Consider the following 26392-nt stretch of genomic DNA (forward strand, 5'->3'; position numbering starts at 1 on the left):
CCCCAGGGTTTCTCCCCCTCGTCCACCCCGCCCCACTCCAGCCCCCGCAATCCTGTCCCAAATCTCCAACCTTTCGAACATGCTTACCTGTAGAGAGGCCCTCAGTGACTCCATCGTGGTACCTGGCAGGTTCCTCCCCGGCTTCCTGTGGTCAGCTTGGACACAGTGCAGCCTGGTCTGGGCCACTGTGGTCCCAGGTCTCCTGCCTGCCCCGGCCCCTGGTGGACCCAGACCTGGCCTGAATCATGGAATCTGGGTGAGCCCGGCCTCAGACCCCTCTCCCTGCCATGGCCTGGGCCCCTGCCCCCAGCTGTCCCCAGCCCTGCAGGCCTCATGGCCACTCCCAACCCCAGGGCATTGCCTCATCCCCAGACTACAAAGGGAAGAAAGTGATTCTGAGAAAGCTGGGTTCCCCTTCTCTCTTCCTCTTTTGAGGGCTAATGGGTGGGGAGGGCAGGCTGTGAGCTGGGACCCAGCTGGCCTTGGTCTGGGGAGCCTGTTTGCTCCTCTGGGGCTCTGAGCACTGGCCTGCTTAGTCCAGCTGGAGCAGTGGAGGCATTTCAGCCAGGGAAGAATGGGAGAAAAGACGGCATAATAGGAGAAAGGGCCAGTCTAGGGACAATTCCTGACCCTGGGGAACCAGGGCTCACTCTCCCAAGGTGAGGAAGACATAACCGCACACCTGAGAATCAGCAGAGGGGTTGAGGCCACTAGTAAGTTCTTGCTAATAAATGCCCATTAACCGACTGACCTCCTAGAAATCTGTACTATGTCATCACTTGGGGCCTGGAGTCAGGAAGACCAGAGTTCAAATCCAGCCTGATATGTACTAGCTTACACAAGCCACTGGGCTGAGCCTCTGTCTGCCTCAGTTTCCTCAGCTGTAAAATGGGGATAACAATTACTCCCCTCTTCTGGGTGTTTGTGAGGATTAAATAGGGTCATATTTGCAAAGTGCTCTGCAAAGCTTGGGGCAGCTGGGCAGGACTGGCCTGCAGTCAGGATGGCATCAGACCACTGTGGGACCTTGGGCCAATCACTTCACCCTGTTTGCCCCAGGTTCTCCACGTGTAAAATGGTCGGGAGAAGGAAATGGCAAACCACTCTGGGATCTCTTCCCCCAAGTTCCCATTCTGTCCCTGTCCTTCCGCCAGTCATCCCCATCCACTCTCTCTGCCCAGCTCTATTAGCTCATTCCTCACAGCTTAGAAACACACCCGTGTCTCCCCGTCTTCCAAAAATCCCATCACTCAATCCATCCATGGCCGGGAACCATCATCCCATAGTGCTCCTCTCTCCTGTTGGAAGGCTGTCCAGCCCCTAGCACTGGCCAGTCACATGGGATCACTTGGCTCCAGTGAGCATGGAAGAGGCCTGGGCTAGTCCCTGCCCTCAGGGGAGACAACATGGAAACAACTGAACTAGCTAGGGACAGGAGCACTAGGGGAAAGTCCCGGGACCAGAAAGCAGCCAGGGCAACCAGGAGGCGGAGCAGGGAGAGCACACCAGGTGAGAGGCACAGCCCGGGCAAAGACCTGGCTCCTGACCTCCAGTCATCTCAGCCCTGGACATGTGGGCCTTTCAAACATGAGGACTCTCAAACATTCTTCCCTTACCACCCCAGCCCTCCTTCCCTGGTACTGCCCATACATCCCCCCTCTGTCCTGTTGAGCACTCCTGTCTTCCCAGCCTCATGCATGGTGGCCTGTCTCTCCAGGACTCCGCCTGCCTGCAATGCCCTGTCTCCTCAGTCTACGTCCCGGAAGTCCCCAAAGGCACCTTCTACCTGAGGCCCCCAGCTCTTTGGGTCTGCCTCCAGAAACCACCTTGTGTTTATTTGGAATATAGATTTTTATTCTTTCTCTCCCCTCCCCAACATATTTCCCCAGTATTTCTGTGTGTTGTTCTCATCTCCCTGTTAAACTCCAAGCTCCCTGAGGGCAAAGAGGACTTCAGTTCTTTCCTCTATATTCCCAGTGCCTGGAACATAGTAAGTGCTTAATAAATGCTTCTTAGTTGATCGATCAACTAAGTGCAAGCTTGAGTGAAAGGGGCAGCAGGGAGGCTTCAAGGCAGAGGAAAGAGGCCTGAATCTGGGGCCGGACCTCGCTCACACCCCACCCTGGCTTCGGGCAGTTCTGCTTCTGTGGCCTTGGGAGAGACCCCAGTTTCTGACTCTGTAAAATGAGGAGGCTGAGGTAACCTTCTAGCTCCACACTTAGAGATAACACAGAAAAGCCAGGGCAATGGCAAGCTGCCCACTGAAGGAGGGGCTCAGGGGATGCGGGAGAGTCACCTTGGGGTGGTCTGGGGAGGAGGGGAGTCTGAAGGCAGAACCAGGAGCTGGAGAATGTGGCAAAGGGGCCAGGTGCCAGGCAAGCTTTCCAATCACTCCAGCAGCTGGACAGCAACCCTGGGACCCCCGTAGATGGGAGCGAGGTGGAAAGGGATGGAAGAGACCATTGAGCCCAAGCTCACTGATCTCACAGATGCGGACTTGGCTAAGGTCACTCTGTGAGTTAGTGGCCGGTTATGATTCACTCCCAGTTCTCCAGGAGGGAGGGAGAGAGAGAGAGAGAGGGTGAGCCAGAGAGCCAGAGAGAGAGACACAGAGAAAGAAACAGACAGAGAGACAGAGAGAGACAGAGAGACAGAGTTCTGTCTGCCCCCCTCCTTTGGACTTCTCCCTCCCATTTCCATCTTTGGACCACGTGACTTCTAGAAGGCCAGGGCCCAGAACAAAGAAGGCTTTCATACCCTGGGGTACTTCCTTCTCTAGGCAGGTCTAAACTGAGGAGGAGGGCTAAGCCCCACCCCCCAGGGGAACCCTATAAAGGCTGCAGAGAGGCTGGACTTCCTAGGAGACTGAGATTTCCTCCCCACAGCCACTCCAGGTACTGAGACTGGGGGCCAAAAGGAGAGATAGACAGACAAGGACCGAGAGAGAAGGGAGACTGAGAGGGAAGGAAGGAAGGCGGGACAGAAACTGAGACTGACCCAGGGCCAGAAAGACTGAAAGGTGTGCGGGCTGAGAGGCACTGAGAGACAAAAGATGGGGAGGGGGTGAGGAGGGTCAGGGAGGAAGGAGCAAGAGACCCACCAGGGGACAGGTGAGCATTTCTGGGCCTGTGGGATGGGCCCAGAGGGGACTGGCCAGTGCCCTCCCAACTGCTCCAGCCTCTGTGGAAGCCCGGGATGGCGCTTTCGCTTTCTGTTTGGGATCCTCACTGCTAACCCTAATTGCACAGACGTCAGCTGTGGAGAGGGGGCTAAGGAAGACGGGAGGGAAAGGAGTAGGGTCCCTACTGCTCCCTGGTTGGCTGTGTGACCTTGGGCAAATGTCTTCTGCTTTCTGGACTGCCTCAGTTTCTCCTTTGTAGAGATGTCCATGCGAAAGCTATGATGCGCACACACTCCGAGGTGAGACGGACATGTTTACTGAATGCCCTGACCCTGTACCCCACGTGAAGTGTGCACACACACAGGAGGACATAGATGCCTGGGTTTGCATATGCAGTTAAACAGCCCCTGATGCAGGCAGCTCTGCGGAAGCTCTTCCTGCCCTGGACCCTGGCTCTGCCCCTCCTTCTCTAAGACGCCTCTCATGCACCCGGAGCCTTTTCTTTTCCAATCTGAATGGGCCCTTCTTTCAACTGATCCCTCCTTAGGTAATACAGACCCCAGGCCCTTCTCTGTCCTCCTTAGCCTCCTCTGGACTCTCTCCACCTTAACAATGACCTTCTTAAACTGTCATGCCCAGAGCTCAGCACGGTCCCCCTGCCGAGGTCTGCCCAGGGCAGAGGACAGAAGAGAGAACACCAAGTCTGACTCACTGAAAAGTAGTGATAAGCCATGGCGCTGCCCCCTTCCTCTCTCTCTGGGCCTCCTCAGTCCCATCGGCAAGACTGGTCCCCACTGTTCTCACCTCCCTGCCCCTCAACCCTCTACCCCTTTATGTGGCTTTGTAGGGTCCCAGTGCAGAGTCCTAATCCAGAAGAACGGTTTGAACTGCGAAGCATCAATCCTGCGTGCCACTCCTCACCACTGCATCTGGCCCGTGTTCTGAACGGACGATGGCTTTGGAGGCCAAGAGGTAAGAGGCTCCATTGCTTAGACCCTCAGCTCTCCCTCCATGGGGCCTCCACAGCCCCGCTGACCCAGTAACTCCAACACCCATTCCTGCAGGGGACCTCAGCGAGTACTCTTTGGTGAATGGCTTCTAGGGGAGGTCAGCAGTGGGCACTATGAGGGCCTGCGCTGGCTGGACAACACCCGCACCTGCTTCCGGGTACCCTGGAAACACCTGTCCCGGAAGAACATCAGTGAGGATGATGCGAGCATCTTCAAGGTGGGGCTCCCGGCGCTGGGGTGGGACCTGTGCCCAGGATGGCGCTGTGCTCATGGTTGCTGCCCTTCTCCCTGGCAGGCCTGGGCCATTGCGCGAGGTCGGTGGCAGCCCGACCCCGAGGGCGCTAGCCCCCAGCCCCCAGAGGCCTCAGAGCGAACCCACTGGAAGACCAACTTCCGATGTGCCCTGAAGAGCACCCAGCTGTTCACGCTGGTGGAGGACAGGTCCTGGGATGAGCATGATCCCCACAAGGTGTTCACACTCAGCCAGCCCTGGCCCAGGGCATCAGGTAGGCAGGGGCCCCTAGCAGAGCCCTGAAGGCTGTTCCAGGAGGGGGCTGTCTGGCACTCACTCAATCTTCTTACCCTCTCCAGGAGTGGACAGGACTGCTGGGGAGGAGCAGCCCACATGCCTCAGTTCCTTAGGAGCTAGGGGGGACAGCCCAATGACAGAGGTTTGCGGGAGAAGAGATGCTGACAGCATGGGGGAGGATCCAGGAGGCCAGAGGAAGGGTGCCCAACTCTTTGTGGGCGGCGTCCTGGTCCCTGACCTCTCCCCTGCCCCCTGTCCTTGTCCCCCACCCCCTCACCTGGCATCACGCCACCTCGCAGCTGACAATGTCTCCTTCCAGCTGCAGGCCGGGCTCCAGGTGCTCTCCCTGGATGGACAGGCTGCTGGTGAGGGGCTAGGGACAGGGTGGGGGTGGGGGCGGGGCTCAGGCTGCTGAGTCCTGGCCCTGGTCTCTGAGTTGTGGCCTCTTGAACCCCAGATGTTTCTGGTCCTGACCTTCTCCAATTGGCCCTGGAACAGAGTGAGCTGGAGGGCCTGGCAGAGGCCACTGAATATTTCCAGGGTGAGGTCTTGCCCATGAGGGGAGGGGTACGGGGCAGGGGAGGAAGGGGCAGACCTGCCCTTGTCCTCAGAGAGGTCATGGTGTGGGGCAGCCCTGGTAATGCGGAAGAAGTCAGCAGGGGTGGCTTCATAGGAAGGTGGTGCATAAGCTGGACCCCAAAGACCAATGCATGTTTCGGGGCCTGGGATGGCAAGCGGGAATTGTGGCTGGGCCTGGAGATACCAAGGAGCCCTGGGATGTATTGAGCATGAGAGTGACGTGGCCATGCCTGTGAGAAAGGGGAGGCAGAGGCCACTGACATGTTCCGGGAGAGGGGGTGAGGGCTCGAGCTGGGATAGGGATAAGGGGTCCAATGGGAGCCGGATTTGTGGGATGAATGACTCTGACGTGACAGGCCCGTCTGAGGAGGAAGGAGGGGCTGGTTCACAGTCCCCCAGCTGGCAAGGGTCAGAGGCAGGATTTGAACTTGGGCCTTCTGGCTCCTCAGAAGGAAGTTGGTAACCAGATCACACCAGAGGTAGAGGCTGGGAGTCATCAGGATGACTGAACCCATAGGAACCGAAGAGAAACAAGAGAGACACCCAGATAGAGCCCCAGACAGGCCCACTCAGGACAAAGCAGCGGGAGGGCCCAAGAGGACGGTTCTGCCAAAGAAGCCAATGAGTGAAGGGACAGCGGGGCAGGCTGTGCTCAGTGTCAGGGGCCTGAAGGAGAAGGGTGGCCACATCTCAGGCAGGGCAGGCAGGTGACCTGACACCTCCCCACTCCTCCCCCACCCAGACATCACCCTCTGGAGAGAGCCTGAGGGCCCATATTCTCGGAGGACAGAGACCCTCCCCAGGGAACCCTGGGAAGCCCAGCCAGGGCCCCTGCCGCCTCTCAGAGGCCCTAGCAAGATCCAGGAAGCCTGGCATGTGGGGGGCACATGGGGACATGGAGAGGGACAGTCAGGTAGCCCTGTCCCTGCTCCCCCACCTATGGGGCCTCAGCCAGGACCATTCTTGCCTCCCAGGGGAAGAGCCCGCTCCCTGTCTCCATGAAGCTGGCCACCCTCAGGATGGAGCCTTCTGTCCAGCCCCCCAGCTCCCTCTGAGCAGTGAGTAAGGGGTTTGAGTTTGGGCTTGGGGGGTGGTGCTTGGGCCACAGATCTCACTTGGGGCTCCTTCATCCCTCCCCAGGTTCCCTCCCTACTGGCTTAGATGTGACAATCCTCTACAAGGGTCAGATAGTGAGGCAGGTGGCCGTGGTTCACACCTCCTGCCTCTTTGTGGCCAGCAGCCCTGGCCTGGTGTCGGGGGTCTCTCAGGACCACCAGCTTGTGGTTTTCCCCAGCCCAGCAGCCCTGGAGCTGGCAGACCAGAAGCAAGTGCGCTATACTGAACAGCTGATGCAGCACATAGGGCCCGGGCTGCAGCTGCAGTTTTGGGACCAGAGCCTCTGGGCCAAGAGAATGGGCAAATGCAAAGTGTACTGGGAGCTGAGCAGCCTCCTGGCATCATCGGGGACTCCACCGCCACCCCGCCTGCTTCCTAGGAACGAGGCCAGGCCCATCTTTGACTTCTCTGTCTTCCGCCAGGGTCAGTGCTCAGGCCTGGGCTCTCTGGGCCCCTGTCTCCCTTCTGTCCACCCCTGGCCCAGGTGCCCAGCACCTGTGGGTCCTCCCTCCCTGGCCCCGCAGGCAGGGTTGTCCTGGCTCAAAGCCTGTTTCTTCTAGAACTGGCCGAGTACAGGGATCAGAGGAGACGCACCTCTCCTGACTATACTATCTACTTGGGCTTTGGCCAGACTCTCTCCAGAAGGCCCAAGGAGAGGAACCTCATCTTGGTGAAGGTAAGGAGCGCACAGGCCCAGCTCACCGAGGTGGGCGACTCAGACCCTCCCCCAGGCCATACACTGGGGAAAAGCTGGCAAGCAAGGAACAGCCTTCCCCAAGCACGGGTGGTGGGGACACCTGGCTCCTCTTCACGTCTCCTTCCCTTCCATCCCCAGGTAGTGCCCCGAATCTGCCAGCTCTGCCACGAGGCTGTCCAACGGCAGGAAGGCGTCTCCTCCCTGGACAGTGGTGGCCTCAGCCTGCAGGTCTCCCACAGCCTCAGCCTCTATGAAGTGCTGGAAAACTTCCTCATGGAGACGGAATACCCTGCCTAGACCTGTAGCCCTCTGGACAAAACCACCCTTTCCCCTTGGGGAAAAAAGCCACATGGAGACAGAATGTCCAGGCACTCCCCAGACCCTGGAGCTGTGGGTCAGTCCTCGGGACGGCCAGTCCAGCTCCCCTCTCCTTCCCACTCAAGAACACCTCTAGGCACCTCACCTTTTAGCAAAGTCATCAGTGGCTTCCCATTGCCTCTTGGATAAAATAAAAAAAACCCAATTTGGTTCCACCTTTCCAGTTGTGCTGCGTGTTCTCCCTTTCCCGGGTGCCCCCCACGGCACCTCCCTTTCTGTCCCCTCTGCACTTTCGCAGGCCCTTTGACAACAGGGTGGCTGCTGTGCCAGGGAACGCACTGTACCTTCCTCCTCTGCCCCCAAAGTCCTGAGCCCCTCTGCCTGGTCTTCGGAGCCCTTGCACCCACCTCCACGTCCAATCTCTCACTCCTCAAGCCACCTGCACGTCATCTCTGTCCCAGTCAGGATGGATACTATTTGCTCAAAGAAGTCTCTGGCCCCTGTGATTTCCTACCACCCTTGGCTGTGGACAGAGGGGCTCTGCTGCTAATGGTCTGGAACAGGGGCTTAGGCCTGGCAGCCACTGCTGTGACCAGGGGGCCCAAAGCCCTCTGGCTGGGTCTAGAGCCCAGGCGAGGGGGTGTGGTTGGAGGTCCCAGCATCCCTGCCTGAGCCTGCTGCACAGGGTCCCACCTCCCCCCTCCTTGACAAGAAGGAAGACAGAACAATGCAAACGCTTTAAAGCCACCAAACTCTACTCAAAAAATACAAAATGTTCTCAATAGACATTAGCCGCACAGGTGGCCTGCGTGGCGCTCTTGGAGGAGCCAGGGAGAGAACGGACGTTCCCCCTACACCCCTGCTTTTTCCTTGGGAAAGGCGGCCCCTGATTCAGCAACAGGAAATGTAATTGGAACAAGAAGACAACTCCTACATGGGAGTGGGACGGTGGGGTGACCCAGCCCTTCCTGACGTCCGGCATCCACTCCACATGGACCGGCTCAAGGCTGCACATTTCAAGTATTAAATCGATTCAGAAGTTTCTAAAGACAATCCATGTTTCGATAAATTAGAACACAATGAAAACAGAGTGTCTACAGAATATATAGTTACTGTGTGTGTGTATATATATATATACATATATATATACACACATATATATGTATATATATGTATATGTATATATATGTATATGTATATATATGTATATATATATATGTATGTAAAAAGGCCATCCCCTTTGACACTGCAACCAAGGAAACCCTGAAGACCGCGGCGGTGGTTTCATGAGCCCAGAGTTTTATGTCAGTCACTGACAGCGCCCACCCATCCGGTCCTGTCCTGTCCAGTCCGCGGTGGCCGGGGTGGGCTCAGTTCTCAGCTTCGTGGGGCTCCTCCTCGGCTTCTGTCGTCTTCTTGTGTTTCCTCATGTGTTTGTATTTCTCCACATATGCCTTGACCAGGTTCGCCACCTTCATGGGGTTGATCTCCCCGCTTTTGCTGTGACAGATCTGGGGGAAACCGCCCCAGGGCTAGTGGTCAGCTTGGCCCAGCCCGCCCGTCTGGCCCACCCCTCAGGCTCCCTCCTCCCCCTCCATCACCTTCTGCACCGCTTTGCGAAGGATGTCCTTGTACTCGTCCTTGGTGATCTCACGCTTCTGGTAGAAGGGTTTGATGGCCAGCTTCACCTCCTCCACAGCCCGCTCCTGCACGTGCAGCTTCTTCATGTACTGCAGGAGGACCACGCAGACCATGGGCGTGGCAGGCGAGGGGGCCCCTCCCTGGCATTGCCCAGCCCTGCCCAGCCCCCTGACTCACCTCTTCATTTTTTGTCTTCTCACCCGCCTGCTTGGGTGTCGTCTTCTCGTCTCCGTCTCCTGCGGCCGGCGCCGGGCCGCCTGGCTCAGAGACTGTGGCCAGCACAGCTGGCTCTGGGGTCAGGCTCTGTCCTGTCCCGCAGCCCACGAGAGGCAGGCTGCCCTGCATGATAAACTGGACGGTGGGCTGGCTGACTGGGGCGTAGGGCGGCACGCTCGGGGGCAGAGTCTGGGTCAGAGGCATGTTGGGGCTGTAAACCTGCACAGACACCCCCCCCCCGCCAGTCAGAACATGCGTTCTCAGTGTGCCCCACTGCCCCGCCGGTTTGGCCCAGCGCCCCCCCAGCTCCTCGCCAGACCCAGCATGCCGACAATGAGATGAGTGCCGCTCCCGGGGTGGAATGGGCAGTGCATGAGATGGGCGGCTGTCTCCAGAGCCCAGATGGAGTGGGATGCGGCCTGCAGCCCTTCCCCAGAGTGGACACCAACCTGAGAGCAACCTAGGTCAGGAAACATGGGCTCAGCGACCATGTAATTGGTGGGAGGAGGCTCACGGGACTGCACCTGATTTAGGCTGGGGTTCGAATCCTCGGCTTTCCAGGCCCCTTCCAGGGATCTTGGCAGCTTGTAGAACGGTGCCCCTGGAGAGAGAAGCCAGGGGCCTGGAGTTTGGGAGACCCGGGCAAAGCCCTGCCTCAGAGCTCCTAGCCCCCAGGGAGGACATGACAGCCTGGGAATCGTGCTGGCACTGCCCCCCCGCCCCCCATATGCCACACTAACCCCAGAGTCTCCCATCGATCCAGGGGGGTGAGAGCCTGTTGTGGCTGCCACAGGACACTCGGCTCTCCTGTGAGAGTGAGGGAGGTTGGCTGTGGTGACAGGGTCATCGAGTGTGAAGGTGAGGGGTGGGGAGGATGGGAGGCGACTTAAAAATCAGGGCCGGGGTCACTGAGGAGGACAAGGAGGGGCACAGTGGGGCCACACATGGCCACAAATGCCCACCTCGGTGTCCAGCCTGGTCCTTAACCCACAAGGCTCCTTACTTGGCTCGGGCTCTGGGCCTGCCATGCTGTCTTCTTCCTCCTGGAGGTTCCACGTCACCCTCTTCACCAAAGCTTTTGATTTCAGCAAGGGGATTTGGGAAATGACTTCCATCTCTGACTCCACAGCCTCACTGACCTCTTCACTGACCACAGGACCCTCTTCTCCTTCCACTGTCGTCACCTCCCCAACCTGGTTCTCTGGGGCACCCTGGGAGGAAGGTGCCTCGCCCGGGGGGCCCTCTGAGGCAGCTGGTGGCTCTGGGGGGGCCTCACATTTGGCTGCAGCTACCACCCCGAGGCTCAGACTGCACTGGCCGCTGCCTGCGGGCAGAGCCAGGGGAAGCAGAAGACCCCTCTCTGGGGATGAGTCTGTGCTTTCTGGGGAAGGGGGAGAGCTCATATCATCTAGCTGAATGAAGACCGCATCGCTGGAGAAGTCATCAAAGACATGTTCTGCCTCCACAGTCTCCCCGTAGTCAAGGTCATCAGCAGCGACCTCTTCAGGCACCTCCGGTTGAGCTGGGGCTTCAGGCATCGTCTCTTCTATGGCCGGGAGCGCCTGTGGCCCATCGACCTGGCTGGGACCGGCCTGGCCTGGGGCTGGGAGCTTGGAGGGAGTGCTCTCCTCAGCTGCCTTGGCCTCCTTCTCCTGTAGGGGTGACGGAGACACATCCTTCCCAGGCGGTTTCCCATCCCTGGACCGAGAACGAGAGTGGGGCCGCTTCTCCCTGGACCTGGCCCTCTTGTGCTCTCTGGACCTGGAGGCCGAGGGAGAGCGGGACCTCCATTTTCTCCTCTCCCTCGATCGGGAGCGGGAGCTCCTCCTGTCTCGGGGCCGGGAGCTCCTCTCCTTTTTCTCATAGCGCTCGAAGCTCTTCTGCCTCCGATGCTTATGCCTCCGGGCTCTCTCAGGGCTGCTGGAGTGTGAGCCCTCTCGGCCTCGGCCGCGCGAGCTCGACCTTCTCCTCCTTTTCTTGCGGCTCTCGCAGACCTCATAAGAAGAACTGCCGGGGCTCCCTGAGCGCGAGCGGGACTTTTGGCGGTCCCGGGACCACGGACCCTTCCTCTTCTCTTTGGCTCTCTTCTTCTTGGCTCTGTCATGGCTGCCGGAGCGGTCGCTGGACGACCTCCGCGGCTTGGCCTTGAACCGGTGCTTTTTGGCGTGGTCCTCTTCGACTGACCGGGAGGTGGACCGCGAGCTTCTCTCCCGGGAGTGAGACAGTGAACGAGAGCGGGACCGAGTTTTCTTGTGCTCCTTGGTGGACATTTTTTTCCGCCTGGCCTTCTTGCGGCTGCGTGAGCTCGAGTTGGAGCGTGACCGAGAAGGAGAATGAATCTCAACAATTCTGTGGGTGGTGGCTGCTGGCTGGGCCACCTCCTCCTCCTCCCCCACCTCCTCCTCAGAGGGCGAGGCCGGCTTGAGGGTCACACATGTCACGGTCCGCTCCTCAGTGGCAAAGAAGGTGCTGCGATGCTCACGCCCATCTGCCTCCAAAGGCGCCCGCTCTGACAGGTGCCGCCGGACAGTGGTAGACACACAAGGGCTGTTCCCGGGCTCCTCCTCGTCCTCCTCCTCCTCCTCCATCTTCTCCAGGTCAGATGTGCCTGTGGAAATCCGCTCAGGATGGCTAGAGGATGGCCCATCAGATGGATCAGAGCCTGACCCAAAGACATTCTCTACTGTGTACGAGGTCACACAGCGGACAGTCTGGAAGGTTGGGACCTTTGGACTATCCACAGAGATGGTGCGGGTGATCTCAGAGGGCAACAGCCCTGCACCAAGCCTTTCAGGGCTGCTGCTGGGGGAGCTTGAATCTGACCCTGTGGGGTCAAAGGGGTCATAGATCTCGCTTTTGATCTGCTTGGTTTTCTTGATTGAGAAGAGGGGCGAAGGGTTCTCCTTACGCTGGACCTTATTGTCGACTGGCCGGAACGTGTTACAGAAGCCAGGGTTTGGGAGCCTGCTGGGGTTTGCCGTGTTCCCTGGGATGTTAATTCTAAAGCTTTCAAAGGAGGAGCCCAAACCCTTGCCTCGGGATGGCCCAAATGGAGCAAGGCTGCTGTGGGAGCCTGGGCCACCAGTGCTGGTGCAGGAGCCGCCACCACCACTGCCTCCTGAGTGCATCTTGGGCTCTTGGGAGTCCCGGCCACTGGGCTTGCTCTCAACACGGCCCCCTCGGGCTGGCTGGCTGCTGCCTTCTCGGCCGGTCAGCCGGTTGATGCAGGAGCTGGGGATGTCTGTGCCCTTGCCACAGGCGGGCTTGGAATCCACATGGCCGTCACTGCCACTGCCGCCTTCTCTCTTCATCTTTGGTATCCTAGGAAGCTCTGAGATGTCAATCCTCCTAGGAGCTGGTGGGAGAGGCAGTCCTATCGCTGTCCTTCTCAAAACCTTAGGGGACTCAGTTGTCACTGACACAGGACGTTTATTTTCTCCATTAAGTTGAGGCATTTCATTTGGTTTTAAACCCAGTTTGCTCCTATTTGCCAAGTTCTGTGTCTGAACTGGGCGAGGGGTCATTGAATACTCTAATTTCACAGCTGCCTTTCTGGGCACACTTGAGGAAGGGCTCATAGACTTCTCCAACCCCCTGAGGCAGGAAGAGGAGGACACCGAGAGTATGCTGGTGGCGGCCCCCCCACAGGAGTTCAAGCCCAAATGCTCAGAAACATCTGAGCTTAGGTGGGAGGCTGACGTCCCTGACTGCAAGGTCCTGGGCTGGATGCTATCCCTGCTCCTGGCCTCTCCATCTTCCTGGGACTTAGCAGCCGAGGTTCTCTGCAAGGAAATTGGAGCTGAAAGAGAGAAGATGCAAAGGGGGCCGTTGACCACTCACTTGATCGTGTTCACTCTCAACTCTGAGCACTGCTCACTGCTCAGACTGGATGACCTTCACCAGGGGTCCTCCTGGCAGAGCCAGGCAAGCGACCCCACGTGCATCCTCTGAGATCAGACTTACAACTTGCTCCAATCCCAAAGTCCTCACCACTTTCCTGAGCCCCTGAACACTTGCAATGCTACCCCACCCCTCACAACTGTTTCAATGCTCTGTCAGCAGCCGCCCCGGCCTTGGAGGGTCTTTGGCCCACACCTGACTACACCTGGCGGCCACAACTGCCCCCAGGCTGGTTTCCACTCAAACTGACCAGGTTTTTCTTACCTGCCTTCCGGGCTGTGAGGGAACCATCTCGATTGATGACCACATCCGAGCTGCTCATCATTAAGAGATTCTGCCCAGACAGGATGCTCCCCACGAGGTCTGGGACAGGAGCCACCTCCACATCTTGCTCAGGGACCGAAGCAGGAACACTCCTCCTGAAGTCAAGAGACAGATGAGAAGTCATTGCTGCAGCACTTTGCGAATGCACACGCTGGTACCTGCTCTACCCCTGGCAGCATCCTAGGCCAAGGAGAGCCGGAGCTGTGAAGATGGCAGGGGCCCAGGAACAGCACAGCCCCTCTGGGGGGTCTGGAGCCGGATGCTTCAAGCCACACAACTCTGAGGTCTGGATGGCCTTCACTACTTTCTGATCACAACTGGCAAAGAACACACCTCCGTATGGGAACACATGCTGCTCCCCCCCGCCCCCACCCAGTCCAGCAACAGTCTATCACCAACGCTTACTGACAAGTAACCCCAAATGGGGAAGCTCAAAGGAGGCTCATCTGAAGGCCAGGGAGAAGGGAGGGAAGGGCACCATAACAGCCTCGTTTAGTTTGGCACCATGTCCAACTGGTCCTTCATTTCCTGACCCCTCCCCACCCACGCTGGGGCCTCCCCTCTGCTGACAATATCTAACTGGTCCCCATCCATAATTGTTAGTATGCTGTCTCCTGGAAGGCAAGGCCTAGCACAGTGCCTGGCACACAGTAGGTGTGCTTAATCAACATTTGTTTCTGTACCCGGGGCTGCCTCCCTCTAGATCGGGTCCAGCTTATCCCCAACATTCTTTCCCGTCTGTGGGACAGGACTGGGCAAAAACCAGTGGAATCTCCTCTGGCTGTGTTTTCTGGACACTCCGGCTCATCCTGGATTGTGGTCAACCAAACCTCCCCACACCTATCACAGCCCAATTCCAACTCTAGCCATGCCTGTCCCACCTTGTCCTGATGGCGCTGGTTTTTTAAAGCCCAGGCTAGACTGTACTTCCTTTCGTGGGATCCCTGGTCATTTTATACTGTAGTGCTCAGGACGAGCAGGAATTGCAACACAATGTCCCCAAGGCTGGCCTGGCATCTGGGGCAGGGCCAAGACCTCCTTGGCTGGCCAGTGCCAAACTGTATGCACCACAGGCCTCTCTTCAGGACTGAGAACCACCTCTTCGTCGATGAGGCTCTGGTGACCAAGGACAGGGATCTTGTCAAGTCAGCCCTTGGTAAAGCAAAGATAAAAGGCACCACTTCACCCTACCCCAGGACTGTTCCTAAAGAAAACTGGGAAGTGGATGAAGCACAGTTCCCCATCATCCTAACAGAGACTAAAAGGCCCTAGAAACCTCCCCCCAAGCCAGTGGAGAAGATGAACAAGCCTCCATTCACCCAAGTCTACCAGAGAAGGGGGACGATTCCACCTCTGACACTATTAGGACATCCAGAGTGCCCTTCACTGGGAGCACCAGCTCAGCCTGTTCCTCCTGGTTTGCTCTGTGAGCATCAGGGTCGATTCCAGGGCATATTTGTAAGCACCTGGTCCATTCTGCAAGGGTGTGGTGGAAACTACGCAACAGGGTCCACACCTTTCCTGAGGTGCCACAGCAGGTGTGGACAGAGGGAGGGCACCAGCATCTGACAGCACAGCTTCGTTCCTTTGCCATGTTTGGATTATGATCCTCCAACTAAGCCTCACTCTGTGTTAACAAGTGGTAGGACTAAGGGAAGCAAAGAGGGGCCACTGGAGGAGGCCCCACAACTGTGGGAGGGCTGCAGGGCCCATGCTCCAGCCCTGCCTAGTGGAGGATGGCAGCCTTCCTCACAGGCTCTTTGGTTTATTGGGTGGGTGGCTCTCCCACGCAAACCCCGGAGCCACCCAGACCTCTCCGAGACAGCCGTCATTACCACACTGCTGCCTGCTGTCCCAGAGGGGGATGGGGGGGGTAGTGTGGCAGCGTGCTTATCAGGCTAAGGACATAGCAGAGCTCATTCGGGGGAACCCAGCACTACGCCCACCTGGATGGACTGTGCAGAGGGACAACGGGCTGGGCCCAGTGCTATACATGAAGAGGTAGAAAGGGAGGCTGGGCTCTGCATGACCTCAAAATTTCCCCCTAAAGCACATGCCTGCCCTTTCCCCATATACAGGCTCAGGGATGCTGCTAGGCCATAAGTCTTCAATACTAATGTCCAAAGAGCTAGGAGATGCCCATGGTCTGCGGGACCAACAAAGAAAGGTGCTGGGAAAGGACCACCCCATCTTTGTAGGCCTTGTCCACCTTTCTGGACTCTAGTGTTCACAGAGGCCTCCTCTTTCCATCTGCCACACGTATGCTACAAATCCAATGCCTGGCACCCACACCAGCCGGCCCCGGCCCCTTCCCGCCTGCCTTGGACCCTCTGTTCTCCATCCTCCTTGCCTTGTCCTTTCTGATGCTCCTCTGCTTGAGGACAGGCTCACCAGCTGCGGTGCAGGGGCATCCTAACCTAGACCATGCTTCCCCCAAAAGGAGGGCTTTGCCCTCCTGTTGTGCAGCGGTCCACACTAGGGCTACTAGAAGCTGGCTCTGGCCAGCCTCAGACACAGGGCAAGTTTCTTGGACTATGCCTCATCTGTAAAACAGGGACAAGGACAGCACCTAGACCCCAGGGTTGTTGTATGAAGCCCAAATGGGATAACATTTGTAAAGGACTTAGCCTGGTGCCTGGCACAAAGTAAACACTTCATAAATGTCAGGCATCATAGTTGTGATTGTTATTCTGCTAGGTCACACTTGCTAGTGGGCCAGAGGTCCACAGGAGGGTGCTGCTGGAGCCAAAACGGACCAGTTGACAAGAGTAGATGGCTCCATTCTTATCGTAAGCCTCTGCACCCAGGAATTGGCCAACGCTACAAAATCGCGCTCTGACGTCCAGCTGGACATCTGGACTTCAGCAAGTGCCTGTGTTCTGTGCTCATCCTCCCCAGAGTCTGCTGGCCCCCAGCCTGCTCTGCCCTGCCCTTGACTCCAGGCTTTGCTTAGGCCTCAGGTGGGGTTCCCAGATTCAGAGAAACAGACCAAAGACGTGGAGACATCATAACGCACGATGACGGCACTTTATAAAAGCAGGCAGCACAAGGGGTCCTCTCTGCTCCTGTGCCCCAAGAAGAGGGAACCTGGCTGGGGTGCCAGCACATGCCAAGGCTGCCTAGAAGTGGCCAGACGGTGGATAAGCACCATGGCCCTCCCCAACACTGGCGAGCTTCTGCTACCAACAGTAGCTGGCCAGCTGAAGTGGGAGAGGGCGGGAAGGCCTCAGACAACCACCTGATTCCTTCTCCTTCCCCTGGGAGTCACTGGCACTGCTCCCTCTCTCTTACTCCCCAAACCAAAGAGGGCACCAAGGCCTGCCGATTCTGCCTCTGCAGCATCTCCCCAATACTCTGCCCCTGCCCCCAGTGCAGCCCCTCAAGTGTGGACACTGCAAGAGCTGCTGGGAGGGGCCTGTCCCCCTGACTCAGTGACCTTCAGGGTCAACTACAAAATGCTGTCTCATCCCTTCCAGTCTCCTTACACCCTCTTGGATCCCACGACCTGGGCCCCAGGATGTTCCTCCAACAAGTCCCTCAACCTGTCAGCTCCTAACCATTCTCTCGTTTGGATCCCTGTCCCTCCTGTCTCTGACTACTGACTTTCCCAACTTCCTTTAAGTCCCAACTAAATGCCCACCTTCTACAGCAAGTCTCTCCCGATCCCCCTAAATGCATGTACCTTTCCTATTTCTCATTAGCCTGTCTGGCTGGTTTGTGTCCTCCCAATAGAGCATAAGATCCTCGAGGGCAGGGACTGTCTTTTGTCTGTTTTTGTATCCTCAGTACTCGGCACAAGTGCCTAGCACACAGTAGGTGCTTTGCCAAACGTTTGCTGACTACTGACTACGGGACCCTGTGCAAGTCACTCAACCAGCTTGCCTTGGCTTCCTTAACTGTAAAATGGAGATAATAGCACCGACCTACCAGGGCTGTGGTGGGTACTGAGCTGGCACAGAGTAGGCGCTGTCTTCCTCCTGCCCCCCTTACCTGGAAAGTCCCAAAGAAATGGGTCTAGCCACGGGTTGATGAGATCTGAGGGCTGACTGGGAAAGAATCCGCCTCTTGGTGCTCAAAGGAGATGCCTGGTTTGCTGGGAGCTCTTCACTACTGGAAACACACAGGGGACAGAAGAAATGAGAAGTCCCCAGGCCTCAGGGCCTAGCAGTCCCTACTTGACCAAGGGGCCTGGGCTGCAGCCACAGGCCGCTGCCCTTCCTGGATGCCCTCAGGATGAGGCCCTGCCCAAGATCCAATCTGGTCTGGGCCCTGGCTTTTGGAGCCTCCACGGGACAGACCTCATCCTAAGACGTCTCGAGGCATGGCTGCCGCGGCCTGGAAGGGCAGTTCCCAAGACAATCTTCACTTTCCACATCCCAGACCCTGTGTGCCAGCCTCGTGAAATGCCATCCCACTGCCAGCCAACGCTGGTTTGATGCCTCAGGCAATCAGCCAAGACCCCTCCTGCTCATGTGGCCCCTGAACCTTTCTTGGCAGGCCCCCTTCTCTCTCCATCAATTAGCCTTTGCCCGCATCGTGCCTGCCCGTTCCTCAGTTTTTTGGCAATGGCTAGCCTGGCAATGACTACCTTCGTCCAAATCATTTGAAAAGAGCAGAAAAGAGAAAAGGAGAGATCTCAGAGGCTCTAATGGTAACAAGAAGGAACGACGTGAAGTGAAATCTCAGCTTATCTAGTATGAGACACCACGCTCAGAGGGGCCACGGGACAGGAGAGCACCCTCCCCATATGTGAAAGGCTGTCAGATGGAAGGGGCTTTGCTCCAGAGGGCACCACTGGGGGCCTGGGAAGGTATAGAGAAGTGCCGGAAATATCCCCAGAGATCTGCTCCCAGAAGGCAGAATCTTGCCCGGGTCCATCTTGGGCTAGAGGCCAGTTCGGAGATCCCGTGGGGCACAGCAGAGATGCCTTCACCACCAACCAGCTCCCGAGTGACCAAAATGGGCCAATCTCCATTATCTCCACAATATCGCTGCAGAAGCAGCTGACAAGCAGAGTTCTGGGCCATTGCCATGTGTAATGGCAGGGCAGAGGCCCAAGCCAATCCCCAGCAGCCCTAGAAAATCTCTGGTAAGGCTGTGTAAGCCCCATTAGGCCTGGCCTGGAGTCACCAGTGTGGTAAGGACTCCCACGATGCGAGCCCAACCCCAAGAGGGAACTACCTGGCCCTAGGCCAGGCCTTTCCAGACTCCCCACCCCTGCCCCAAGCCAGGATCCTCCTCAGTCTCCAAGGGGAGTGAGCTGGTCTGTACCTGTCATAGGGGTCTAGCTCATAAGGATCTCCAAACAGAGACAAGGAAGCCGCTCCGATGTCTGCTCGCATGAAGCCCAGGGAGGGCTCAACCGGCTTGTACACGGAAGGGATGGAGGCGCCATGCAGGGGTTTCCCAAGGCCCAGAGTCCTGGCGATGCGAGAACGAGCGGTGATTTCAGTTTTAACCTGAATAAGAACATGAACAAGAAAGAAAAGCCAAGTGACTGACAGCGCCCAAGCCAAGGGGGTCAAAGCAGGCATGGGGAGAGGGTAGGCCAGAGTGGGCCAGCAGGCGTGGACAAAGCAGATGGGCCCCCGAGAGCCCAAGGGAGCTTGTTTTGCTCAGGCTTCCCCCTCATGGGCCGGACACTCGCCAAGCTGCCCAGGAAGCTGGGTCCTGGGGGAAGACTCCATAGAGAGCCTGGGACTCAAGTCTCAGGAACCCTCTCATCTCCCTGCTGGGGGAGAGGAACAGAGACGCCCCGCCCATGGGATGCCCCTCCTTTGACATTCTCGGCCCTAACGCAGTGAAGGAGGCTGAGGGGTTGGGCCCCAAAGGCAGGCAGGCCGTGCTGGCATTCCAAAGATGAACACAAAAGTAGGCTTGGGGTTGTCCACAGTGATAGCCATGCTGTTCGATGACTGACTTTGATAGACTTAGCCCTTCTCAGAAATGCAAGGATCTAAGACCTCTCCAAAGGCTTCATGATGGAAAATACTATCCACATCCAGAGAAAGAACTACAGAAGCTAAATGCACATTGAAGCAGACTTTTTGTTTTTTTTTTTCTTCTGTTGTGTTTTGTTTCCTTTTTCTGGTGGTTCCTCAAATTGGTTCTAATTCTTCCTTACAAGAGCACCAATGAGAAAACACGTTTAATAAGAATGTATATGTAAACCCTGTATCAGATTGTATGCGGTCTTGGGAAGGAAGGTGGGGAGGGAAGGGGAGAAAAATGTAAAACTCAAAGTCTTGTAGAAATGATTGTTAATAAATTAAAGTAAATTAATAAAATAAGTAAACAAAAGCAGACTTGGGGGCTGGCCTTGGCAGCCAGGCCCAGGCGCCTCTCCAGGACGACAGGGACCTACCCGGCTCCTCTGCCCTCTCCTCTTCTTTGCTCGGGACTTGCGCCTCTTGGGCCGGGTCCCCAAAGTCTTGCTTCGTGCCGAGGATCTGGAGGACGCTCTCTTCCTTCCGGATGCTTTCTTCCTTCTCCCTGAAGAAACAAGACCCAAAGAAAGGGATTCAAGGCTCATACGGCCAATGGCGGAGAGGGTGGCCTCCAGGGAGAGCCAATGCAGCGTTTGTGGGGGTGCCTAAGGAAGCTGCAGGGCCCATGCCAGCCAGCAGGTCCTGACCAGGGCCACTCAGTGGACAGAAGAAGGGGGCCCTTCCCCTCATGCGATCACTCCCTGGCTCCTTGGAGCACCCACAGGGGGCTCCTTCACACCCAGGGAGACGCACAGTTACCTACTGAAGGCCCACAATGCACAGTGCTCGAGAATGCCATGCTGGGCATGTCAGGGCGCCACCTCCCAGGGCCCCTAAGGCCTCCTTACCTGTTCTCCTCTTCCGTCTGACTGGGGCCCGAGGAGTCAAAGGCCGGTGATACACAGCAGTGCTCAGGCCGGAGGCCACAGCCTCTATGGTCTCATCCAGGAGGGATGACATGAGATACCTGGGCACCCGCTACGGGGAGAACGAAACAGAGGCCCACTCACGGCCGCATTCCACAGCAGGACCTCTTGGGGGCCCCCCCCACCTCAGCTTCTGGGAAGCTGATGCTGCCCCCTGGGCCTCCACCCCAACCAGGGCCTGCCTTTGTCATCTGGAAAGAGACAGAGACCACCAGGGCTACATGGGAGGGGGCACCGAGTGACATGGTGCCCACGTGGCCTGATAACTCTCCTCCTCCTTCCCTAGCCCCTGCATGGTGAGTCCAGACCACCAGATAAGAGGAACAGATGTACTTATGAGGCTCTGAATCTGCAAACCGTCCTAGACGCTGCCTACTAGCTGGACTCTGAGCAAGTCACTGACTTTCCTGATCTGTAAAATTGGTTCTTGTGAGAACCAGGTGTCAGTGCCTCAGGCTCTGGCCAGCCCGGCAGGTCCACTCAGCTGCTCACCTGAATCCTCTGGGCAGTGGAGATCCGGTTTCGGTTCACGGTGGCTCTCACCCTCTCACTCTGGCGAGTCCTGGCGATAGCCCGAGTGCGGCCTGCGTTAGGGCGCAGCCGGCTGGTGGTAGGGACCACATCAACCAGGAGCAAGGCCACCTCCTCCTCACTCACAGGCTCTGCATCTTGGGGAGAAAAGAGGCCATCACTGGCCCATTCACTGGCCCCAGAGCCCCCCACAAATGGGATGCAGCCTTGGGGCAGCTCCTGGGGCTGGAAGAAAGCAGCAGAGAGCTGTGAGCACATCCCTCCCCAACCCTGGAGCCTGCGTCCCATTCGGGCTGCTCTTGTGGCTACAAGAGTCTCCCCACGGGCCAGCCTACACTGACCACGCCAAGGGGGCAAGGCCACAAAGGGCCGTAAGATTACCGGTGGCAGCAGCAGGGGGCACTGCTGGGGCAGCTGTGGCAATGCACTCAGGACAAAACCACTCGTCAACAGGCACCTCGCTCAGAGAGGGGTTCAAACATTCCATGTGGTACCTGTGCACATAGGACGAGGCCGTGAGCCTGATGGTGCAGAGCTGCTGCCCCCAGGGAAGGCTGTAGAAACCCAGGCCACATCCCCGGGTTTGAGGGGCCTCTGTGACTCAGCCTTCGCTGAGCCAGAGGCGTACCAAGTCAGAAAGGGTTCTGATACCACGGCTCTCTGTGGACAAACCTTTCCCCTGGTGACCTGCTTCAGTCACAAATCCTGCCTCAGACGGTCTAGCAGCTGTGCAAACCTGGACAAATGCCTCCCCCTTACTTGGCTCACCTGCCTCTGAGGCCCCTAAGCCACCCCAAGCCCAAGCCCAGCTGGTGAAGTCAAGCACATGCTGGCTGAGGAGGGTACCCAGGATGGGTTGTGGCTGCGCCACTCAGGGGGCCACATGGTAAGACAGCTTCCCAAGGAAATTCCACACTTGCAAGGCTACTGGTTGACTCTACCATTTCCCAACCAAGACGGCAGATGAAAATCCACGGCGTTTTGAAATCTGGACAAAGTCACCCACACCAGTCCCATGGGGCTAAGCTGATGAGCCCCCACAAGTTGCCGTCTGTGTCACTCTGCCTCCCACCTCCACCCAGTCTTTTGATTCAGTGGAAGCTCTTGGAGGCTCAAGAAAGGCCTTGAGAAATAGACAAGATGTAGAAGCAGGAAATCAGAACAGAGTAAACCCTGGCTAGACAACAGGGCACTGGTGGGAAAGGCAGGCCAGGCCTTGAATGCCACAAAAAACACTAAAGAGGGACAGCTAACTGGCGCAGCGGATAGAGCACTGGCCCTGGATTCAGGAGAACCTGAGTTCAAATCTGGCCTCAGACACAGAGCACTTATTAGCTGTGTGACCCTGGGCAAGTCACTTAATCTCACTGCCTAACCAAAACACACAAACAAAATACACCGAAGGGACAATAAGCTTGTTCTGGCCAGATCTGCTAATGGACACTGAGCTGGGGTGAGGGGGTACCCTCAGGAACACCCCCGGCTTCCCCCATCAGAGAGGCGGGCGGCCACTCCCAGCCCCAACGCTCACCCGGCATCGCAGCCATCACAGAGCAGCAGCCGATCCTCCCGGTCACTCCGGCCACACACTTCACAGAAGGTGGGGTCTTCCTCATCCTCCTGAGCCCGAGGAGCCTTCTGACTCTCCACAGGAATCTGATAACAGACGTGGACATTCTCACATTCTCTGTCACCAAATGTGGCCCCAGTCTCTGAGCTTCACTCTGCCCACCTGTGCTGCCGGCTCTGCTCAGTGGGCCCCTCTTAGCTGTACTGAAGGCACTGATGCCACCTCTGGCGTCCTTGGTGCTCGGCACAAGGGAGAGATTGGCTGACAGCTCTCCCAGGTCCATCACACAGAGGAGCACTAAAGCAGAACTCTCCCACCCCAGTGTCATGCAAGGATGACCGAAGACATGCTGCCACTTACCTTTTTCAAGACCTTGCCACCAAATCTCGCCCGGATGCAAATCCACTTAAAGAGAATACGATCCACGGGGCAGGAATTGGCATTCTATGGGAAGCGTGCAAAAATGTGACGTCAGGCCTCCCTGCTTGGCAGCACCACGCCCCTGTGCCAAGCAGCCTGTGGGGCCCTCCATACCTTAGACCACTCCACTATGCAGTCGAGGCAGAAATAGTGGGTGCAGTTCTCAGGGGTGCCCACCACTTGGTCCCTAAACACGTTGAGGCAAATGGGACAGCTCTCCGTGTCCTCGTCAGAGCTGCTGCTCCCCCTGGCTGGGAGATCTGGCCGTCCTTTGGGGGGCTCCAAAGCAGCTTCTAAAGATACCTCCACCTCCTGGTCGTCCACGGAGTCGTCGTCTTCAGAACTGTTCCAGTCTGGAGAAGGACAAAAAATGCTCACGAGGAGCTGCCGACGGTGAACCTGTTCTCTCTGGCAGGGCTTCCACCAGGACCCTTACCCACTGCCCCAGGAGGCCTCCTGAGGCCTGACCCCGTCCCCACCTGTTTCTCCACCTCTCCTCCCAAGTTGCCCTAACCCATGTGGGGCCATGCTGCACGGTAGCTCTCCATTCCAGCCCCTCTTTTTCTCAAGCTCTCTCCTACCACTACGCCTAAGCCCACCTTTGGGTTTCTGGAATCCACAGACCCCATGAGGAAACCTGAGTTTTTAGTTTATGGAGGCTGGGGCCCTGGTTCTCCCCAGACCCAGCCCTAGGAGCCTGTCTACTTCTCAGGTCACCCCAGAAGATCCGCCTGCAACATGTGGCAACAGCCCACCCAGGCCCCTGCCTAGCCCAGGTTTTCAGATACCAATGCCCTTCCTCTCAATCCCTTTAAAAAGTGTTCGGATGTGCAGCAACCCCACCCCAAACCAGCACTGAGCTCGGGGAGACCAGCTTCTTTTGGGGTTCTAGCCAGAGCCTGCAGCTCCCAGAGCTCAGGGATGGGGGCTCCCCTCCCTGGTGCTAGGGACTAGTCCAGGCCTTACCTGAGCCTTCCTCTCCCTCCTCTCCCCCAGCGTCTCCGTCCTCCTCGCTCCCAGTGTCCTCCTCAGAGTCTCCACTGGGCCCGGCATCGCTGCTATCATCTGGACAGACACGGACATGCTGACCACACTGCCCGCTCCAGGGCCCCTCCCCCCAGCCCGGGGCCCCTCCCCCCCAAGTCCCAGGCCTCACCCGCCTCGCTGACCACCTGGCCCCTACTCCGGCCTCCTGAGCCGTGGGCCGCCGCGTTCCTATTGATGAGCTCGTCCTGACTGTCGTCATCCATGGCTGGACATCAGGGGCGGCTCTGCGGGGACGCCGGGCCTGAGCTCCCCCGCCGCCCCCACGTCCCATCTCCCCCTCTTAACCTCCTCGGCCTTTTTAAGGACACACTAGGAAGCCCACATCGGTGCCTGGGCAGGCCGGACCCCAGGCAGGGCCAGGCTTCGGGGGGGCCCCGAGTTCGAGTTCTGCCTCCTGGCCCCCAAAGAAGGCCCCGGGCCGGGGGAAGTCGCCCCGCGGGAAGCCTCCTCCAGGCGGGCCTCCGCGCCTCAGCCCCAGCCCCCACCCTCCACCCTGGGCCGCCTGGCGCAGTTAAGGCCTCCAAACTCCGCGGCCCTGCTGGCGGGCCTTTCTCCAAGAACCGCCTCCAGGCTCGGCCCGCGGCCGGCGCAGCCCCCTCCCCCTCCCCCTCCGAGGCCGCCCCGGGCCGGCGGGGCCACGCGCGCGAAGACCAACACTCACCGACCAAGGCGCTGCTCCGGCTCCGCTCCGCCCCGATGCGGCTCAGGCCCAACCTCGGCCGCGGCCCCCGCCTCGGCCCCGGCCCCGGTCCCGGCTCCCGTTCCACTCCGCTCCGGCTCTGGCCCTGACTCCGGCCCAGCTCTCGCCACCGAACTAGGCCCCCGCCGTCTCCGTCGCCGCCAGCGCGCTCCCGACCCGGAAGCACACTGGTCCCACTTCCGGGGATGCCCCTCCGCCCTCGCCACCCGTTGGGCGGATCCATGAAGACGAAGAAGAGGGGGGAGGCTCGGCAGATCAACAAAGGCCGTGGGCCTCGCCGGACTGGAGAGTGGCGCGGGAGCCCAGACTGCCTGGGTTTCGCAGTTTCCCGAGAGGAGTCATGGCAGGGAAATGCCGCGAAGGAGCGTCGCCCCTCAAAGATTCGGCCTTCAATGGCTCCCCCTCTTCCTGGTAGAATGGTCCGGACTGCGCTAGCCGCGTCCCCCTCTGCTGAATGGTACGGCCCTTCTCATCCTCCCCCACCCCCTCGGAGAAATGGCACCGGCCACTTCGCGCTCTCGCCCCCTCCCCTCGCCTACTGCCTGGCGGGGCGCGTGCGCAGAGACTAGAGGGCGGGCCAGGGCTTTCAGAGCGAGATCCTCCAGACCTGGAGAGGGGGGAGGAGGAGGAGGAGGGGGACGAGGGGGACGAGGCGGTGGAAGAAGCCGGAGGTGGGGCCTGCGGGGCGGGGCGAGGAGAGGCTGTAAGAGGGGTATGGGTAAAGTAGGGGGGGGATTTCCATCCGTTTCACTCGGCACCTCCCCCCTCCCTCTGTAACCATCTTTCCACCCACCAGTATTTATTATGCACCTGCTGTGTGCCAGCAGACCCTACTCAAAAAGAGGAGCAAGGAGAGCTGTTCCCCAAAAGGGGCCAGTGGGAAGGCACTTCGGATCTCTGTGCTGCAAGCCAGATCACCCTTGGAGAGCTGGTCCCACCGTAAAATCACCAGATAAGCAAAGGGGAAAAAGGTTTAATTGTTGGAGGCTGGCAGAAGACTGGCGCAACTGATACATTGTTAGTGGAGCTGTGAAGTGGCACAGTCAGATGACAAGAAATGATAGAGGTAGCTTGGTGGTATGGTGGACAGAGCCCTGGGCCTGGAGTCAGGAAGACCTGAGTTCAAATCCAGCCCCAGACATTTCCTAGCTGGGTGAGGCAGGGCAAGTCATTTTACCATTTGCCTCAGTTTCTTCACCTGTAAAATGAGCTGGAGAATGCAATGGCAAACCACTCCGGTGCCTTTGCCAAGAAAACTCCAAATGGGGTCATAGAGTCAGACATGACCAATAGCACTGCTTGCCAGGTGCAAAGATGGTCCCTGAGGAGATGAAGGCCAAAAGGGAACATCCCTGCCCTCCGGATGCCTATATTACCCTGATGGGAGATGTCCTGTAAGCCTGACCACTGGGGGTTGGGGGTGGGACTGATGCCTAGGGCTTCCTGAAGGGAGACAGCGATTCTCCTTCGGGGTGGCTGGCTCACCTGAGAGGCTGCAGAGGAAATGAAGAAGGATGTATTAGCCAAGGAAGGCTGGTGGGCTGGAAGCTGGCTGGGAAGGGCCTCTGGCTCAGCTATTCAGACTTGGGCTTCAGGAAGATGAGTTCAGCAGCTGTGAAGGCTTGCCCTCTATGCCTGGGAGACCCAGCCATCATTAAGCATTTATGAAGCACCTCCTGTATGCTGGGCACTGTGCTAAATGCTAGCAGACCAACAAAAGGCCAAAAAGGAGGATGGCGCCTCACAGCACACCTGGCATA

At 58.0% G+C, this 26392-nt stretch overlaps 2 protein-coding genes across 9 annotated transcripts; one reads left to right on the forward strand and one right to left on the reverse strand.

The window, feature by feature from the left end:
• The first annotated feature begins 2900 nt into the window (after positions 1–2900).
• IRF7 (interferon regulatory factor 7) lies at positions 2901–7589 on the forward strand. 6 transcript variants are annotated; one of them, XM_020979429.2, is made up of 11 exons: positions 2901–3019; positions 3381–3420; positions 3969–4093; positions 4186–4348; positions 4427–4637; positions 4723–5025; positions 5118–5201; positions 6214–6297; positions 6380–6778; positions 6916–7031; positions 7191–7589. In XM_020979429.2, exons 3-11 carry the CDS (start codon positions 4074–4076, stop codon positions 7347–7349), a joined length of 1539 nt encoding a protein of 512 aa, XP_020835088.1. In that variant the 5' UTR covers positions 2901–3019; positions 3381–3420; positions 3969–4073; the 3' UTR covers positions 7350–7589. The 6 variants fall into 6 exon arrangements, with proteins under 6 accessions (XP_020835088.1, XP_078004357.1, XP_020835093.1 ...); XM_020979436.2 differs by lacking the exon at positions 2901–3019 and having other exon boundaries at positions 3040–3420; positions 4723–4802; positions 4980–5025; XM_078148231.1 differs by having other exon boundaries at positions 3381–4093.
• A 518-nt stretch (positions 7590–8107) lies between these two features.
• Positions 8108–24771, reverse strand: PHRF1 (PHD and ring finger domains 1). 3 transcript variants are annotated; one of them, XM_020979415.2, is made up of 18 exons: positions 24594–24771; positions 24042–24156; positions 23852–23950; positions 23000–23238; positions 22826–22909; positions 22427–22551; positions 21277–21389; positions 20857–21032; positions 20287–20416; positions 19816–19943; positions 18723–18910; positions 17442–17558; positions 13392–13546; positions 10231–13026; positions 9677–9828; positions 9189–9446; positions 8972–9100; positions 8108–8881 (listed from the first exon to the last, which is right to left on the reverse strand). In XM_020979415.2, the coding sequence occupies exons 2-18, from the start codon at positions 24133–24135 to the stop codon at positions 8741–8743; spliced, it is 5124 nt and encodes a 1707-aa protein (XP_020835074.1). In that variant the 5' UTR covers positions 24136–24156; positions 24594–24771; the 3' UTR covers positions 8108–8740. The 3 variants fall into 3 exon arrangements, with proteins under 3 accessions (XP_020835074.1, XP_020835073.1, XP_020835075.1); XM_020979414.2 differs by having other exon boundaries at positions 17442–17561; positions 24594–24770; XM_020979416.2 differs by having other exon boundaries at positions 9752–9828; positions 17442–17561; positions 24594–24769.
• Between the last annotated feature and the right edge of the window lie 1621 nt (positions 24772–26392).

Source organism: Phascolarctos cinereus, unplaced genomic scaffold (assembly GCF_003287225.1).
Source record: "Phascolarctos cinereus isolate Bilbo 61053 unplaced genomic scaffold, phaCin_HiC Scaffold_9;HRSCAF=440, whole genome shotgun sequence".
In the NCBI taxonomy this organism is placed as follows: Eukaryota; Metazoa; Chordata; class Mammalia; order Diprotodontia; family Phascolarctidae; genus Phascolarctos; species Phascolarctos cinereus.

Coding starts and splice junctions, on each gene's coding strand:
- IRF7 (XM_078148231.1), top strand. CDS start 4,074: ATGGCTTTGGAGGCCAAGAG. Junction 4,638..4,722: donor GCCCTGGCCCAGGGCATCAG/GTAGGCAGGGGC, acceptor TACCCTCTCCAG/GAGTGGACAGGACTGCTGGG. Junction 6,779..6,915: donor CTTCTCTGTCTTCCGCCAGG/GTCAGTGCTCAG, acceptor TGTTTCTTCTAG/AACTGGCCGAGTACAGGGAT.
- PHRF1 (XM_020979414.2), bottom strand. CDS start 24,135: ATGGATGACGACAGTCAGGACGAGCTCATCAATAGGAACGCGGCGGCC. Junction 22,552..22,825: donor GTGGCAAGGTCTTGAAAAAG/GTAAGTGGCAGC, acceptor GTCTGTTATCAG/ATTCCTGTGGAGAGTCAGAA. Junction 9,101..9,188: donor AGAAGACAAAAAATGAAGAG/GTGAGTCAGGGG, acceptor GTCCTCCTGCAG/TACATGAAGAAGCTGCACGT.